The sequence below is a fragment of the Pelecanus crispus genome, chromosome 10 (assembly GCF_030463565.1).
Source record: "Pelecanus crispus isolate bPelCri1 chromosome 10, bPelCri1.pri, whole genome shotgun sequence".
In the NCBI taxonomy this organism is placed as follows: domain Eukaryota; kingdom Metazoa; phylum Chordata; class Aves; order Pelecaniformes; family Pelecanidae; genus Pelecanus; species Pelecanus crispus.
In genome coordinates this window covers 19,490,830-19,508,933 of record NC_134652.1, presented here as the reverse complement: position 1 = coordinate 19,508,933, position 18,104 = coordinate 19,490,830, and the positions used below count along the sequence as shown (strand labels likewise).

The 18,104-nt window shown below is 39.3% G+C and overlaps 1 protein-coding gene across 1 annotated transcript in view; it reads right to left on the bottom strand.

Moving 5' to 3' along the window:
• Nucleotides 1-1,470: 1,470 nt before the first annotated feature.
• Nucleotides 1,471-18,104, bottom strand: part of PLCE1 (phospholipase C epsilon 1) — a 162,889-nt gene continuing 146,255 nt past the window's right edge. Inside the window, 12 exon segments of the mRNA XM_075717436.1 lie at nucleotides 1,471-1,678; nucleotides 2,423-2,641; nucleotides 2,789-2,950; nucleotides 4,890-5,099; nucleotides 5,854-5,982; nucleotides 7,158-7,276; nucleotides 8,206-8,467; nucleotides 9,373-9,536; nucleotides 10,332-10,622; nucleotides 11,800-11,931; nucleotides 16,199-16,316; nucleotides 17,031-17,155. Coding sequence (XP_075573551.1) covers nucleotides 1,499-1,678; nucleotides 2,423-2,641; nucleotides 2,789-2,950; nucleotides 4,890-5,099; nucleotides 5,854-5,982; nucleotides 7,158-7,276; nucleotides 8,206-8,467; nucleotides 9,373-9,536; nucleotides 10,332-10,622; nucleotides 11,800-11,931; nucleotides 16,199-16,316; nucleotides 17,031-17,155 — 2,111 coding nt within the window. The 3' untranslated portion in view covers nucleotides 1,471-1,498.

The window sequence follows — 18,104 nt, the reverse complement described above, 5'->3', positions numbered from 1 at the left end:
TAAATCTCTTTACAATCACTTAACACAGTGTTTAACAGAAATCTTCAGGTAAAAGTGCATTATTTTAATATAATACACATAAAAGAACACTCTGGTTCTCTGCCTTCAGGCAACTAGCTAAAATTATCTTTTGTTTAAAAAGGGGAGGGTGACAACACGTGTTTGTTTGCAACATACAGTCCAAGAAAACTTCTTCATCCGCCTGTGGAGAATCTGCAGATGTGAAGATACGGGAAGGGGAGAATCTTCCGATAGCTGACAGGCATCTTTCCAATCTACAACATCCCACTTAGGATTCCCAGATTCTGGATGTTAATCCAGCAGCTTTGCCTGGATTAAGTATCTATAGCACAGGGCACGCAATTGCTGACGAGTGCAGACCGCAGCAGGTTCCTTCAAAGGCACTGCAGAAGGAGTCTGTGATGTAAATTCCAGTTTTCAAAAAAATGAAAGAACAAGTGCAGAAGAAGAGGGAACGTGACTGGGATCTTTCCATAATTTACTTTGCTTTTCTTGCATTCAGATTGATTTGATGGTTTAGGGTTTTTATAGTAGCCTAGAAATAAGGTATCAAATTTGTCCCTTCATAGTTGAAATATTTTGCAAATGAAAATATTATTTGAATTATGTTAACATAATGATTTAGCAGTAGTATGGCAGTGCCTGTCAAATAATGCTGTAATAATTAGGTGTATGTGGATAGAAAAATGTAATATTAAATTGGCCATATGTGAGATGGGATTATCAACACTGAGAAAGGTTTCTTCTTCTTTTACAACGAGCTGTAACTTCTCGGATGATTTCTGAATGCCAGAGTAGCACTATGCGAATATCTGGTTAGCATACATCAGTGGACAAGTTACATGTACTGTCTTCATATAAACGGGATGGTCTTACCTTGCTTATTTCATTTGTTGTTTTAAACCAAGCAAGATGGAAGAAATTGGAGATACAGAAAGGATAGTAAAAATGTTTAAACATTTCTGGCAAAATTTCCACAGAGAGAAATTAACACTATAAACTTGTTTTAGCTAAAAAGGAGATCATTAATCCTGATGATTTTATTATATGCATGTAATAAAAAAATAACAAAAGCTCTACTGGATACTTCTATTTACTTTGGCCCAGAGCAAAAGAGTAATGGTTAATTCAGCACAGTTAGTTGATTAAAATACATACTATAAAATCAACCAGGATGCAACATTTTGGTTTTGTTTTTTAAATGGGCAAAGAAAGTGGGTAAAGCTGCAGTCTTCACACCATTCTGAGTCACTGTGCAAATGCCATAATGAGTAACTGGAGACCTTACTGTGCCTGTGCACACCAACGTCTAAGGCTCTTACGGATCTTTCTGTCAGTCCCTTGTACTTCACTATGGTTTAACCAACTACAACTTTGAAAAAAAAAAAAACTTTGTAAATCACGTATTAAGCGACTGCTCAGAGTTAGAATCGGTATCTCGTACCTGAACAGCCCGTACTGCAGGCAGCGGTGGTCATTATTCCATAACGTCGCTAAAAGTCAAACTGCACGCAGACCTTTCATCCTTGCTCTGTGGACTGTCTGGCGAGACCTGCAGAGGTGGCGATATGAATCCCCGATACTGCTTACTTGACTTGGTTAACTTCCTGAGTTCACTGGTAAAGGAGATGCCTTTTCTTTTGTCATCTCGTGCTGCCTGTAAAAAAAAAATAAATCAGCCCACACAAGTGGTTTAACAGGCTGTTTCTTAGCTCTGAAATACGGAATTAATATGAAACCACCTAACATATTTCTAAGCAGGCCTCCCTTTTGAAATTCTGTGCGGCTGTGCTTTCATAGCCAAGCACATTCTTCTGATCGTTGAATAAATTAATTGAAAATTATGCATCATCAAAGATACGTTTAGCAAATTTACTATAAACTTGTATAAAAAAAAATCTGTGCTTATGACACAGTTACTTTAAAGCAACAACTGTTGTGTATTGGTGGCAGCAAGTATGTCATTCCTGCCATTTGGCAAAGCCTGAGATAAAGGGACAAAACCAGCTTTCTCACTGGGCAGGAATAAAGGGGACTTTATTCCAATAGTTTTTAAGTTCTGCCCATTTGAACAGTCCTGCTTTTTTTTTTTTTTTTTTATTTTGTGGGGAGCAGGGCATGCACAGCCAGAAGACTGAAAAACGGGAAGCTGGTAGCAAAAGATAATGGTTGTCACGGGATTTGCAGGCTGCGAGGGAATCGTGTTGCTGGATGGAACTGATGCAGTCTTGCAAAGAAGAAAAAGGGAGGTGCGGAGAAAAGAGGCATCTGCTTTTTGCTGTAGTCTCTTCTCCCCACCCAGCCTCACGCCACTCGTGTCTCCCTCCCATTGAAAATAGGTTCCCATTGAGCTGAGCGTACGCCATCTGTAAAACCTGCTGCCAAGTATTTAGTCTTTTACCTGAACCTGTTCCTTCAGTTTAAGGATAAATTTTCCCGCTCCCTTCCACTTGCTTTGGGCCTGAAACACACACTCCTGATCGGAGAGAATCCTCTGAGATGGTTTAGATGTTGAGGACTTTTTGTTTGCTGGCTCTTTCGTCACCTCTTCCAAGAGCACGTAATCACTTGGATTTGGATTGCTCAAAATGCTGTAGGAGTATTTGGCTTTGCAAAGAGTCTGTTTAAAAGCAGAAAAAAAGAAGGCATTCCCTCAGATTCAGGTTACTGAACTGATTCCTCAGCTAGCGGTGAGAACAAAACCTTGTGTGCACCCAACCTCCGCCCTACATGTTACAGACGTGCCAAATGGAAAGGTGTTGCTTACCTGCTGTATGACGTCCTGAGCTGTGCTGAAGCGGGGAGCTTTGATGACGGTGCGTGGCTGCTCTGGGGAGACATCATGTACCTGAACAAAGAAACTGTCGTCCTCAGAGCTGATGGATGCATCTTCCTTTGCTTCTTGAAAGACGTTTCTCTCGTTTAAATTCTAAGGAAAAAAGCAGAGCCAGATTAATGTACTTCTGAGGGGTAACTAATAGCTGGTGGTCACAAAAGGTTTTTATCACATGAAAACTGGAGACTGTGCTGTTGCCCCAGGTCCATTTCATTAAATACAAGTCTTCTATATAAGCGTTTTGACAAGCCACTATTGCTAATAATAAATACCTGTGTTTCTAAAATCAGTGTCTGAAATACTCTTCATAGCAGGCAAGGAATGGAGACATAGTATGACATTATGCAAAAATGATCATTTAAATCCTTTATTTCCTTACGTATGCAAAATCACGTTTTGTCATGTAATGGTCACAGTAAGATGGGAGATGGTGGAAACTGTCCTTTTCTCTTCTTCTCCCTGCACTAAAGCCAAAAGAATTTAGAGGGCAGGAAGTCTGAGCGAACGTTTTCCTGCGGAGCAAGGGGAAGGCTGTGTCTCTGTCCTTTTTCAGGCTCTGTGAATAGTGTAAATTTTAGACAGAATTCCTCCCTGCACCTTCTCTCAGGTAATGCATTTCTCTCCAACCCCTTCTAACACAGCTTGAATTCATCAGCTGTAAATGCGGGCTGCATATCACACCCTACAAGTGGACCCACTCCTTACTTTTCCATGCAGATTTGCAGCTTCATTTCTAGCTCCAAGATCTGAGTTGAGGCTGCTATCTGCAGAAAGGCTCAAAACTAGAGATAATGCTTTAAGGGACTAGCATCACAGGGCAAAACTACAGCATCGTTTTCACATACGCTAAGACAGATTTTAAGCCACATTTTCTGAAAGAATGGGGTTTGGCAGCGACACATTTGTGGTCACATAACTTACAAAGTAAGTAAGTATTGCACGCAACTGAATTAAGTAGGCTACTATTTCCACAAGCAAATTTCTACCTAGCAATTTTTGCTCCAAATATTAGAAATAAAGGAAAACAAAATACTGATTTGTGTAATAGAATGGTAATTGGTCAAATTGAAGCTTTATCAAAAGTTGTGTCAATCAGTTAAAAATGTTTTTCATTTGAAAGGAACCCAGAGGATCTCTGTCATTTGTGTACGTAAAATCCGCGTATATAAACAGATGTGTACATATATTACTATGTTCAGGCTAAGCAAGCATTATTATATGCTGAACTGACCGAAGGAAGTGCCTCTGAAAATGAGATCATTAAGTGTCTTTCTCCTGCTTTTTTGTTTCTCTCTCACCAGCCTGGGCACTAGCATATTTTCAAGCTGTGGATATTTTGCTCATAGTTTAAACTGAAGTAGTCACAGAATCATCGAATCGTTTAGGTTGGAAAAGACCTTTAAGATCATCCAGTCCAACCATTAACCTACACTGCCAAGTCCACACTAAACCAGTCAAGGGTAGACTAGACTAAACCATGTAAATCGCTCCATCTTCCTCCTTTAAATTAAAAGAAATCACCTGTTTCATTAATTTAGGCTATCACTGATAATTTACTTGGCCTTTGAGGTTTTTAGAGTTCTTTAATATTAAAATCCTTTCTAATTTTTCTGGACAGAGAAGTTGCTGACATCTGAACTGATTGATAACTGTAGTCTGGAGTTCTGTTATCTATGATCCTTTGGTATTAACTATTATCCTTCTTTCTTTATATTAATTTCCTATCACGTCAAAATCTAGATTTACATTAAATTAGAACCATCAGTCAAAAAGGAAGCTAGTGCCATTGAACTGTTGAGTAAGTGACAATGATTAAACACCACACAGCTGATCCTGGAGCTGAGTGAAGTTCGTGTTGCACAGGTGTATGAAGTCTAGTTGTGCTCACGCAAGAGTTTGTTTTTAAATGATGTACACAGCATTGACATTACTCACCAAGCAGTGAAACAAATACTGCACCCTTTTGTTTCCTGGTCCTAACCGCTATTTTTAGCTGCCTTTGTAAATAACAATTTATCTAAGCCAGACTTACTTCCTCTCGGGTTTTAAAGATAATCCTTCCAACATATCCTTCTTCTGGGAACCAACTGTTCAAAAGCTGCACTAGCCCTTCTTCAGGACCGATCACTCTCTGGAATGGTGGTTTTTTGCATTCGCTCTTTTCTTTAGATATAAAACTTTTCTCTTCCATCAGAAAATAGTCTGCAGCACATGACTCGGTGCCTTTTGTGGTAGCCAAGAGCTAAGACAGACCACAATAAACACACAGCAATTAGAATGCTAAATATAAACACGGCATAATTAGTAGTTATAAATGAGAATGAATAAAGAAGCTTTAAGAATCAGTAACTATTCTGCTGGTGTAGGCAAGATTTCTGATGTGCTATTTATTATTCAGATATTTTACTCCAGGGTAATATACTGTTCTCTTTAGCCTAGCCAAGCAGTTCAACTATTCCAGACAAGGCAGCACTATTTAAGCTTATTTCTGTCCTGTTTGGCTGCCCAGACAATTTATTCATAATCCCAGGACAGTACAGTCTTTTCCCACTGCTAGAATAACAATCCCTGTTGAGTTAACTGGTTTTTCTACTCATGAACTTAGCCCTCTAGCTTTTACTCTGTGTTCCTATGGTGCTCAAGTTCAAAGAATTGCGCAGAAATGTTTGCCCTTGTTGTAAGGACAGCCCGCTGCCTCCATTCGTTAGAAAGGTTGTTTTTCTCATCTGCATATGCCCAAATATTAAGATTATAATAGGGAATATGGTCTAAAATGATAAACCCATTCTTTGAAGCCAAGATTGGGAAAATTCCACTGATGATAATCTCTGTTTGCAATGCAATTAATTCCACAGTAATACGTTTCTAAAGTACCTCCTTGCCGTGAGAATGAACGACAGTGACCCTGCATGTGAGAAATGCAGGGAGATCAACGTCCGGAATTATGTTAGTGTGGATTCCTGCAATTAGAGCCTGCGATTCAGCGAGCAACTTACCTGATGGAGAAGCTGTGCAGCTGTGGTCCCCCCGCTTACATTAAAAACAGTGAAAGGCTCCGGGCCTGGAATTCCATGAATTGTCACTTTGTAACTCACAGCAGCTTTCCTTTCCCCCATGCTAAACAACTGTTCAGACAACATTCAACAGGTTACCGAATGTTTTTACACAGGCGTGTTATTTTTAGGTTGCTTAAAAGAAACTGTACACACAAGTTGTAAGGACCTTGACAGAGCAAAGCTATCCAGCTAACACATGTCTCTTGCACTACAGATCAAGGCATTGAAAAAACCCTCAACAAACCAACCCCCAAAAGAACCCACCCCACCCTACCTTGAAACTGAAGAGAAAGAAGAAAAAGGAGGTTTTCCAGTGAGAGTACATAAACTGCCACTGAACACAGGGTAAACCTCCATCGCTCACTGTCTGTATTCTAGCTGAGCTCAGACTATTTGGATTCAGCGTACGAATTACTGGATGAAAATCTATAGCTTCATTTTACCCTCCAAGCCATTTATGTCCTTCCTTTCTGCCCTAGTAATTCACCAAGATACGTGTTTGGCATGTGTTCACAGGAGGACAGCATCTGCAACACACCTGCTGCACACGCAGTAGCTCAGGAGGTTTTATCTAACACGTCAGGAATCAGCAAAATTAGAATATACATGCTTAAAGTTACTAAAACACAAGTAACTCAGGTAACCTAACATTAAGGGCTATTTAAAAAAAAACCCTGTCATATCCATACATGCATACATACATACGTATTGTCATATATATATTACACACACCCCTGTATGTGTATGTATATGTATTTGTACATGTAAGCATATAGATGCGCGTGCACACATATATCAGTATGTATGTATTTATGCAAACACAGACTCCATCATTTCCTGTAATAGAATTCATTTTTCCTCTCATTATTCCACAGTTGTTGGTAATTCGCATGTTTCTTTTTTTGTCCCAAATGCATTGCTTATGATTCATGCATAAAGGAATGCATGAGGCAGCTCTGAACCTTACTGCTCAGCCACGCTCCTCCTCCAGCACAGGAGTTCTCATGCTATACCTGAATACACCAAAAGCCAGACTTTCGGAAGACTGACCCTCCCGCAGTTTTAGCCAGGTGGGAGAACCTTACTTCCATCAAAGCCCAAAAGAATTAGGCATCAAGGTACTTCTGAAAAATGTGCAGGTTTAGGGGCTAACATCTTTGGACAGTCTGGTTCTAGAAGTCTTCAGACCATAGTAGTCATTAAGACAAGAATACATGGCATTCACAAAAAAATAATTAAATTACCATAGACGCAGGCAGGGTGTTTCCAGAGGGACTTTCTTCCATTCTCCGACTGTTTATGAACAAACTAGAAATTTCTAATGCTTCATTGTGCAGGTTATGGAGCTGGACATGCCTATAGCCTAAAGAGAAAAAAACCCTTCTGTAAGCACTTTGCCACATCCTAGGACACAAGTCTCATAAATGGAAAACTCAAATTTGCTGTATTTATAGCTACAGTTTGCCACACCTATAGGGTTTAAAGCACCGTAATAACACTGCATTAACACTCTCTGTTGTACAACAGTGTAACCCAAATGCTATGAACTGCTGAGTGGCTCATAGAGCTGCCTACCTTTGTTTTGCTGTACTATTCAATATATTAATACACGAAATAGCTAAATATTAGAATATGAATGAAACAAGGATAAATTCTCACTGGGAAAACGCATGTCTATGGCCAGACCTCCTCATATGCTAAGACTGTTGTGTGGTATTACAGTGGCACGAAGCGAACGTGAAAGTGTTTTTACTGTTCTGCTGAAGAGCTGCTGGCAATATGCCAACGCCCTCCCTCAGACGTCCCAGAATTAATGATGCTTCCTCATCTCTCTCTCACCTTTTTTCACCCTTCCTTCACCTCTCCTCCCGCCACAGCTGCAAGAAGTGCAATTCCCCTCTGCCCAGCGACCACCAGTTACAGCAGTGTGTTGGGCAAAGGACAAGGCAGGGAGTGAAACCGCTCCCCACTTCCTACGGGAGCAGCAAGTCTCAAGGTGAACACAACCTCACAGCCACAGCTCAGGATCGGAGCAACTGCCTACAAGATGCTCCCATCTCTGCAACAGCACAAGATCTGACTTTTTACAAGTCACTGGGGCGGCCTCCAGCTCCCAGAGAGCTGATTCGATCAGCATCGTACTGCCAGGGCAAAGTATGCTGTCTGCTACTTGCTCCCTGTCTCCTCTAGAAAAATGCAACCAGCTGATTAAAAATATCCCTCCAGCAGGACTCAGTCCAGGGATCTGCTGGACCATTTTGGCGCAGGGTGTCACTACAAACTATACTGTACCTCTTTTTAGAGCTTTTAGGGGAATGATTCTCTGAGCTGTTACAGCTGAGCTGTTATTTTCAACAACTGCGAACCGAAGAAAGACCAAATCTTCAAAGTGAACCCGGAAAAGGAACTGTTCATTCCACATGGGGTTGAGAGTGTTGCGATGAATGGGCTTCGTCCGGAAATGGCAGCTGTCCAGAGGCATGCCCAGCACATCGATTTCAATGCACGGACTGCCCGTGCTATTGCTAGGGCAGACGTTCTGTCCGGACACAATCTGAAGCCGAGGAGTACACAGAGAAACCAGTTAGTGGAGCTAAATATTGTTTATCACACTCCTAAGCACAGTTTGTTAACAGGCTGATTTAATTACAACACTCCCCTACTTTTGTAATTGCCAGGGCAGTAATTTCAGAAGCAGAGCTGCTTCAACCCCCGCCATGCGGTTGCTACGGTATCTTTCCTCTGAAAAAAATACACTATACATCATGAGTGTAACCATTCAAGGCATCTGAATGTTAATCCAGAAGGAATGTACCAGTAACGTAGTCAAAAAGGATCAAATTTGCTTCTCCATTGCTCTGGGGTGATGGCACTGACCTCTGGCTTGCTTTGGCATACACAACACAAGAAGTAGGTGTGCAATTACCGCAGCTGGGGGAATTTTGATTCTCATGAATCTCACTTTTCCGAAACATTTCCTGGAAGGGACTAGCTGCTTAGAATACATTTTTTTGGCCATAAATCCATGACTGATATATCTTATTATAAAACTTTTTTAAAAACATGTTTTTAATATTCAGTACAGCTTTTCATAATGGCTTTTTATGTAGCTTTTCAAGTGTTCACAAATGTGTGAAACATCCAGGCACATGTATAATTTTACACAGTTGTGTAGTCCCAGGGAAAATGCTTTCAGGACTGGGTTTCAACAAATATTGTAAAGGAAACAGTGAAAGTAACCATGGATACAAACCAGCCAATCAAACAAAATCAAGACAATTATTTGCACCTTCCCCCTCCAATTTCTTTTAGTTATGCTGACGTTCAGAAGTACAAGCAACAATTAAAGGTTCAGTCTTTTCATACAGAAGCATGACTGTAAAGACTTAAAAGACTGTAGTTAAACATTGTCTACTTCTATCTGTTTGGCTGTATGAAATTCCCTTTTAATGTACTTACTGTTAAAGAATATATAGCTGGCTCCTTATTATCAAGATCTCTTTCTAATGGACAAAACTGCTGGTACATGGAACAATTTTTATCCCACAGAACAGGAGGTTTCAAAACATATCCACAGCCGCCATTAGCCTCAAACATCGCTGCATTAAGTTGCAGAGGAAGATCTGTGAAAGGAAGGCAGCCAAAACTGACAAAGCAATAGTAGAACGGAAAAACTCTAACAGTGAAGAAAAAGACATGTTTTAAGTATCTTTTTTTTATTATTTTGGTTACATACTATCAATTCATTCTTGGTTTTCAGAGATAGCTGTAATTTATGCATCCAATCTATCCAACGCTTAATCATACAAAACTATAAGAACAGTTCATTCTTTTCTATCCCTTTCCGTTGTCTTTATGCAACTGTAGGGCTTACCTACACCTATTCTCTGAGAAATTTCTAGGTATTTGCCCTGAACTGCAGAATGAAAAAGCATTGGCTGTGTAGCTTTGTAGATGACCTAATAGATCCCCCATTGACAAGGTGAAGGAACACAAGATAGGATAGAAAATGGCCCCAAAACGTTTTGATCAACATTAAACCAGGATCCAAGGTGGCGCTTCTAAGTAAAAAATAGTTCAGTGCCTTTTTATACTTGAAATTATCAGAAAGAGAAAACAGCTACTTGAACTGGGGAAAAAAAAACAACCTTCAGCAATAAAATAAAAATAAAAATGGAAGGTGTTGCTGTCCAGGCACTTCTGTGCTTCAGGAGATCTGCTGCACTGGCATAAAGCTCCTGAACGCTGGGATCGCTACTCTCAAGGACCAGATCATCATGGTATGCTTGTGCTGGGGCACACAGATGGGTACTTCCCCTCGTGACAGCAGGTAAAAGCAAACATCAAATACATATTCACAGTTTAAGGACTTACTTCATATTTAAAATGTATTAAAATGTGCATTTGTGTACCCATACCATCTGTTTGGTAGTTAAGAGCCACGAGCTGTATGCCATGGAGCCAGAAGATCAGTGGATGGGGATTTGAGGAGTCAATGCGTGTGGCAGCAGGATACGTCCTCAGGAGCTGGCAGGTGGTGTGCTGGATCAGCTTCTGAGAGTACCGCCTGCACAGCCGCTTGGCAGCGTTCTCGTTCAGGGAGGAGATATGATAGCACTTGGGCGTCCTTATGATAGCACTGAGAGAAGCTGGAGAGTTGTACGGACAGCAAGGATCTTCCCAGGTCTGCCGCATCACATCAAAAGGACCTGGAAAATAAACAGTACCTTCAAGTTACAGCTGCAGATCTGGAGACTCCAAGAATTCAATGTTTTCTAGTGAAGTATGTGTGTATACTTTGGTTATGGTAGAAAAAGGTGATCCTGGAAAATGATACTACTCAGTATAAGTGTCACATTCCTCCTTTTACAGTAAGAACAATCCATGAGAGGAAACGTAACGTTTAAGTATTGAAATGATACTGTGACTAGAGGTGCTAACAACCATTTGCATAAATAAATACTTAATTGGCATTTACCTGAATAAAATAATGGAATAAAATTCCATTCTTCTTATTTATACATTTTACATGAGGAAGGAAGGCAAGACTGCAATCCATCTGCTAAGCCTCCAAACAGGCCATCTACAGAGTGCCCTAAAAGTTAGGGGACAAAGCCAGCAAAATACTTATATCCTCTAGAATTAGGCGCTAGACTTCATTTTTAGGACACTGGCCTCTAGAAGGGAATCTAACCTGTCTGCTGCAGCCGTGCCCTTGGGCTGAAAGAAATGCAATGTTCCCTGAGCCAGAAAATGAATACAAGAAAGGGTACCACTCTGTAACTTTCTGTTTATGGCATTCATCTGAAAGACAGGGGATCTGGGTCTCATCCCTGCTCCAGAACTTTTTCTGTACTTTCTTTGTATTGCTCTACGTCTGTCCATATGCAGAAGTACAATTTCCAAGTTCACACACTGAATCACCTGCGGAGTCTAAATACCTCCAAGGTGAAACATGGGAGTTTGCACAATTACACGTTTGGACTTGGCTGAATTTTAGGCAACTAAGTCCTACTTCAGACACTAAAAATCCTTTTCTGGATCCAGCCCAACAGTTCTGCCTTCCATTTGTACTTTGAAAATATTCATTCATACCTTTTAACATACAAACTTTAATATTAAACACTTAAAATGTTTGTTAGTTTTGAATAGTTTATGAATTAGGGTCTTCGTATTCTTGACCAAGTAATCCTATTTTAGCATTCCACACTCAACACTTCAGTTATAATAGTGTTAGTGTAATAGCTGCTGTGCTAACAAAAAGCCATTCCAAAGTTCAAGATCTTACACATTGTAAAGTATTTGATCTTTAACAACTCAGTCTGGTACATGTGTTGGATTACAGAGTCATTCCACGTGACTGGTGAAAGAAGATGCTAACTTTACCTTTTCCAGATGCTTTGGCAAGAGTAGCTGACTCCCCAGGGCTCAGCCTGCCAGGATTGTTGCCAAAAATGGACTTCCTGCTTTTTCTTTCTTTTCCTCTGCTAGAGCCAGATGGGTTTAGAGTTGACAAGCCTGTTCCCATTAATGTAAAATAAATGAGCCAAAAAACATGACCAAGAGGGCATGACATTTTCCATCATATCTTACATTATTTTTGAAGGCATGAATACCCCTGTTATATAGTACACAGGGCAAGCAGTGTATTTTTCTCTATAATTTAACATCTTTATGTACATGCATGCCTTTACATACATATATATTATGTATCTCTATTTAATGTATATAAAAACGTACATGAAGCAATACAGATACACAGTTATCTCTCTGTGATATAACTTTTCTCCATTTTACTCTTCATTTTACTTTTTGGCTTGAGGAAGGTAGTGGCTCTGTCTCAAATTACCAAATGGTCCTAATTAATACTAAAAAATTCTGCAGTAACAGTCCCAACGTATTCATCCTTACAATAATTAAAAAAAAAATCCTTTCTCCAGAAGCAATAAATCTGTACAGTAGTGAATATAATGGAATTCACCTAGGATAGGATACCTACATAATCAAATAAATGCAAAAATATGATTTAAAGATACAACATAAAGCACAAAAGCCCAAATGCTGTTGGTTAAACAGTTTAACCTCAAGATGTTTTCAGAGTTATCTTCTTGTGTTTAGAATTTGTACTTTAACGGTGGGAAATATGGTAGGTGTGCAAAATCCATTAAGCATTTAATGGCCAATATGTACTAGAAGTGGAGCTGGAAAGCTCTAGTATAGCTATTATTTAAAGATATGCATTCCAGAAAAATAACCATTAAAATCATGATCCAAATCCCAGTGAAGTAAACAGACTTGATCCCCCTTAAGGCCAGTTTCTTTCTGTTGACTTGGAGAGAGCACACGGCAGACCAAAATTAAAGTAAGTCAAAACGCACGACAGTTGTTCTGACACCCACAGCAGTGAGGTGCGGGATGCTCTCAGAGACCCAAGATGTACTTCTGATATAAAATACAACAAAGCAAGTACACGTTATTTGCCTAAGTGTGACTCATAAAACAACCCTCAGGAACTCACATCAATTCACAGCTGCCTGAAGACAGTTCTGGATTTAATACTAATGTTTCGACTACAACTGTAAATCACAAAGAGGATACACTGGACTCTCTTCTACTGAAGTCTGTCCACAGCTGTAAATTTTCAGCTCTCAATCTTTATGGCATGTCTACATGTACTTAGTAAAATTATCCTGATAGTTTCAATAGAACTGCTTGGGTTAGTAAAATTAAGGATATACACAAATGTTTTCAGCATTGGAGATGTACTGTCTCTTTGGGCCAAAGCATACACAGAAACCACAGAAGATGGTAGAAGCTGAGATCAAGGAATATGAACTACACTAAAAGAATGAGGAGTTATGCACTGTGTGCTTCCAGCACTATTTAATCCCAGTTTTCAATGGATCAAATGGATTTGGCAAGCAAGATCCGTGTTTCAAAATCCTGTTGTGGAGACAGTCACTGAGGAAACAGACTAACCTCATAAATGACCAGAGAGTGCAACGCAAAACACCAGGGTTAGCTGAACCCAACGTGATGGCCACAGGGTGAGCTGCAGCTGGGAGTTTTCTTTCAGGCTTTCCCATGGCCGTGCTTTGCATGTGACATGCCTCCTCCCAGACACAAGCTCAAATTTTCACTCCAATTTAAACTTGACTCCAAAATATAGCATCACCTATTCACAGAATCATAAATTTGTAAAATAATGGAGGTTGGCAAGGACCTGGAAGTCACCTCGCCCAGCCCTCTGGTCAAAGCAGGACCAGCTTAGATCCCACCATATTGCACATAGATTCTATCATACTACCATCATGACAGAGTAGATGTTTTGTATTTCCCTACAACCCCTATGCTATATCCTTCCAGTTACAGAATTTAGTGCCCATCTCTTACGTTAGATATAACCACACTGCTTTACTGCTTTTAGATTTTTAATCCAGAGGATGGAAAACTTCCCTGCTCTCCTTATCCTAACCAGGCTAAAGTAACATGTTAAACTGTAATTGTCACCTTCGCACCATGTGTTTCAGACCAACACTCAGTTAGTCTGCAGGTTTGCAGACCTTGAAAAAGAATTTACAGTACTTTTGTATGTAGCGTGCCCTTTTTTATGTTCACTTTAATTTCTTGAAAAGTGATACCATAGGGGCAGATAGTCTGATACAATGAAGACGATGACTGAATTTCATGCTGGTTAGCTCAGGTGACTCACTGCTCTCTGCACTTGATTGTGCAGATCCTGTTTTTATGTACTCAACTTTCTCTACTCATTGTGTAAGGATCCTCAGCACCAAGGCAATGAGGCATGTGCCAGTTGGTTATAGCAGTACTGTGCTCAAGTATGCTTCACTGCCCTCATCTTGGGCGACCCAAAAGAACAGACCTTCACCCTCTTAGATAATGGTATGAAGATATCCAACAGTCTGAAACTGAAGTTAAGCAAGGACTGTAAGGGTCAAAAACCACTGAAACAACAAGAGCTGTGGTGGGTTCCTTGTTACCAGAGATTTTATAAACAAGAACTGTTATTTTCTCCACATGATAAATTCTGGTTTGCCCAGGGAGCACTTAGGGAAGTCTGTGTTACTCAGTAGGCTAGGATAAGTGAACATAATGGTCCTTGTCCTTTTTTATAGTCACAAATCAGTGATTAACATTCAGGGACACGGGCAACTGTAAACACAGAATAGAAATATAAGACGACAGGAAAAATAAAATATTTACATCATTGATGGGCCACTGACATGAATTCTGCCCTGTTTCCAAAACTCCTGCCATTTTCTGAGTTGGTTAGGAACTGGTCAATAGAACTACACAGTCATGGATGTACCAGCCTTGTTCTCATTATTTAATGGACAATATTGGGGTATGGCAGTGCACCATGTCTGTGCCCTCCAGCTGAGCAGAGAGGAATCCAATGAGTAGCATGGTGGCCATGAAGCCTACATATCTTGCAGAGAAGGCAGTATTTGTCTCAAAGGAGACAAAGTTTCTTGGAAAACTAATTTCTACAGCTTCATGTGTTCATCTGTGAAAGGAACTCATTTTCTTAACTGTTCTATTCATGTCCCCTTTAAAGCAAGAGGAAGAAATCTGATAAGGCAGGCAGGTATTTCTTTTATAACTGAAATTACATTAAAAAAATGGAAATATGTTAAAGTTTTCTTAGAACATCAGAAATCCTTTGTGTGTCAAACTGCTTGGAACAACTTAAACTGTCTCTGTTTAATCTTGAGTATCATTCTTTAAAAGAAAATATTTTATTTGAAAGAGATCTCATTGCAGATTTCATTAAAAAGAGTATCAGATTTGAATTTTTAGAAGTTATTATTTTTACAAGTGACACCTACAACTCTTAAAGTTATAGAAGATCATAAAAGAATGTCGCTCCATTTTTTCAGCACGTTTATCTTGCCTATTTGACACTATTTTATGTGTGGTTAGCTTCTCTAATCTGATTACAGTTCTATTTGTATAAGATTATGATTTGGCAGAATCACTAACTTTTCCACAGAGAACCACTCCATTAAAAAGCAGATTTTTCATCCAAAACATTAAGCACATCAATAAACAATAATTTTTCAATTTAAAAGTATTTATGTACACAGTATGAGCCAAAACATACTCAACCTCATGTTTCAATACTGAACAAGTAACTATCAGTGATCTCCTCCTCAGTTACTCCCTCTCCTTTTCCTCTGCAAACACTCTTCTTCCTACTGTACAAAAGACAACCCTCCTATTTCCTTAACCCCTTCCATAAAGAGTGTGTGTGAGTGTGCAATCAGCTGTCCTCACCCACCCCATGAAAAGGCTGCTTTCCCCCACCAAATGGCTTCCCTCCTATCCACTTAGGAAAGAATGGAAGATGCAGCGTAGGCAAAGGTGAAACACGCTAAACTGAGGTCACTTAAAGAAAGGTGACCAAACTCTTCCTGCAAGGTTTGAAGAGTATTTTCTTTCCTAATTCAGTACGTCCTTACATGGAAACTCAGAGCTCTTAAGATACAGCTTTCTGTTGTCTGTCATTTGGCGATGAAGCAGTGGTCTAAGTTGTGAAGACTGGAAAATTTCACTTTTGTAAACATTTTAATATGACAAACAGTACGTCTTCACATAATTTATGTATTCTACTTCTCAGCCAGGAGCTATTATTATGTAGACTACCAAATCATCAAGCAAAAAGCTCCTCGACTACTTCAATTTGAAAATGCTTGTACGACATAAACATAATGTCTCCAAGAATTAGAAAGCCTAAAGCAATAAAACAGGGCAGTGTACTTACCAGGGAACTTTACGGCTTGACAGTAAATGACAAGATCTGATAGCTCTGGGGCTATCTGTCTGCTTTCCTTCTTATTTTGCGGAAGATAGAATTCTTCACCCAGCTCCATATCATACACCTAGGTGACAATTCCAGGAACATGTAATAATAAAATTACTGAATGTGAAAGTACTCTCACATATCTTAGGTCCTTAAAATTCTTTATCTCATTCTTCCTATATGGTTTGCTGTCTTCACCTAACTGACCCCTGTGTGCAGGTTTATGCATCAATACCTGTTACTGATACTGGAATAGTGTGCAAAGGCCTCAATCAGAGTCAGTTCTACAAACATTTAGACAAAACCCATCTCCGTCCAGGAGAAACTACAATTTACTAAACAGCAATGCAGTGCTTCAGTTGTCAGATGATTTAATAAAAGGTAATGTGGCCATCTGATATCATAATGCGATACGTTACTTATATATACACAAAAGATGCTGAAGATTCAGATGAAATCTTCAGTTCCATTGATGTTAATGGAAATCAGATAGCTAAATAAACTTCTGGATTTAGCTTCAGTGAAGTCTTTCACTGAGAGCAATGACAGTTAACATTTTCAGCCAAACAGCCTGTATACACAATAACCTCTGAGGACTTTTCCTGAACAGTATGCTGAGCATTTGTTCTATTTACTCTATTTTCTCTGGTGTGCTTCCATGCTTTCTACTATTTGTCTTCATTAAAGCGCATCTGCCATCTGATGTCTCAGTTACCTAAACTGCTCAAATCCTTTTGAAGCTGGCTATATATCAAAGTGTGGCTGAGAAGAAAGGGGGAAAAAGCAGAACTACCTTTCCTTTATTATTGTAAGTAGCACAATCAGCCTTCTTTATTCGTTTGGCAGTCTCTTCATTATATTCAAACTGCAGTTTATCACTTGATAATTTATTCTCAGGGCGGTCTTCAAGAATGTTATCTAAAAATTAATGGGATTTTAATAAACATAAAGCCAAACAATTTCAACTGGAAGAAATTTAATTTGAATTAACAATATTTGTGGACAATGTTGTGAATCTTATCTGAATAACCAGATGCCAAAATAAAGCATTCTCTTTTAGTAGTAACTTTCTACTTTAAAAATTTAATGCTCGACTTTGGTTAATATGTTGCACTTCTTTAAAAGCCCATCCTTTTGTGCTCAGAAGACGCTTAAAACAAAATTATCTAATGAATTAAGCTTGCCATCTGAAACAACTGATATTCCTGAACAACAAAGAATTGCTCAAGTCCAAACACAATTAACCAAATCAAACATGTACACGTCGTTGTACAGCCAGTTTTGGCTTTCCTCTCCTTACATTCACCACGAACAAATATTTTGTACATCTACAGAAATTCCTCTTAAAGCTCCCTATTTATCAGAGAATAATACACCTACTAATTTGGTCTTTCTGGTCCAAAATACTGTAACTGTCACAAAAGGAATGGTTTTATTTCATTCCTGATATTCCTGATGCTGTGACCATATTCTCTTTACGCATAACCAGTGCCACACATGCAGCCTTCTAACAGTTCCTGATGAGTTAACAATGCCATATAAAAATAGCTGATTGCATTTTTACTATGAAGTAGAAACTATATATTCACACTGTCACATTTAACAGGCTGGAGATGCAGTGCTGATTTCATGCAGTTAAAATGCTCAACCAAAAGGCCTTTACCTTCCTGGCTGTTAGGAGCAGGAGAAGCATTAAGGACATCAGCTACAGGGAAACACAGTCAGAGAGGGAATAAGAGTAAAGGAAATTAAGATTTACAGCCAGAGAAATGAAAATTAAGTGTCAGTTGTAAAACTATTAGCCTTACGCAAACCTAATGTATCAGTAAGGAAAATATAACTGAAAATCTTTCAGAAAGTTTACAGA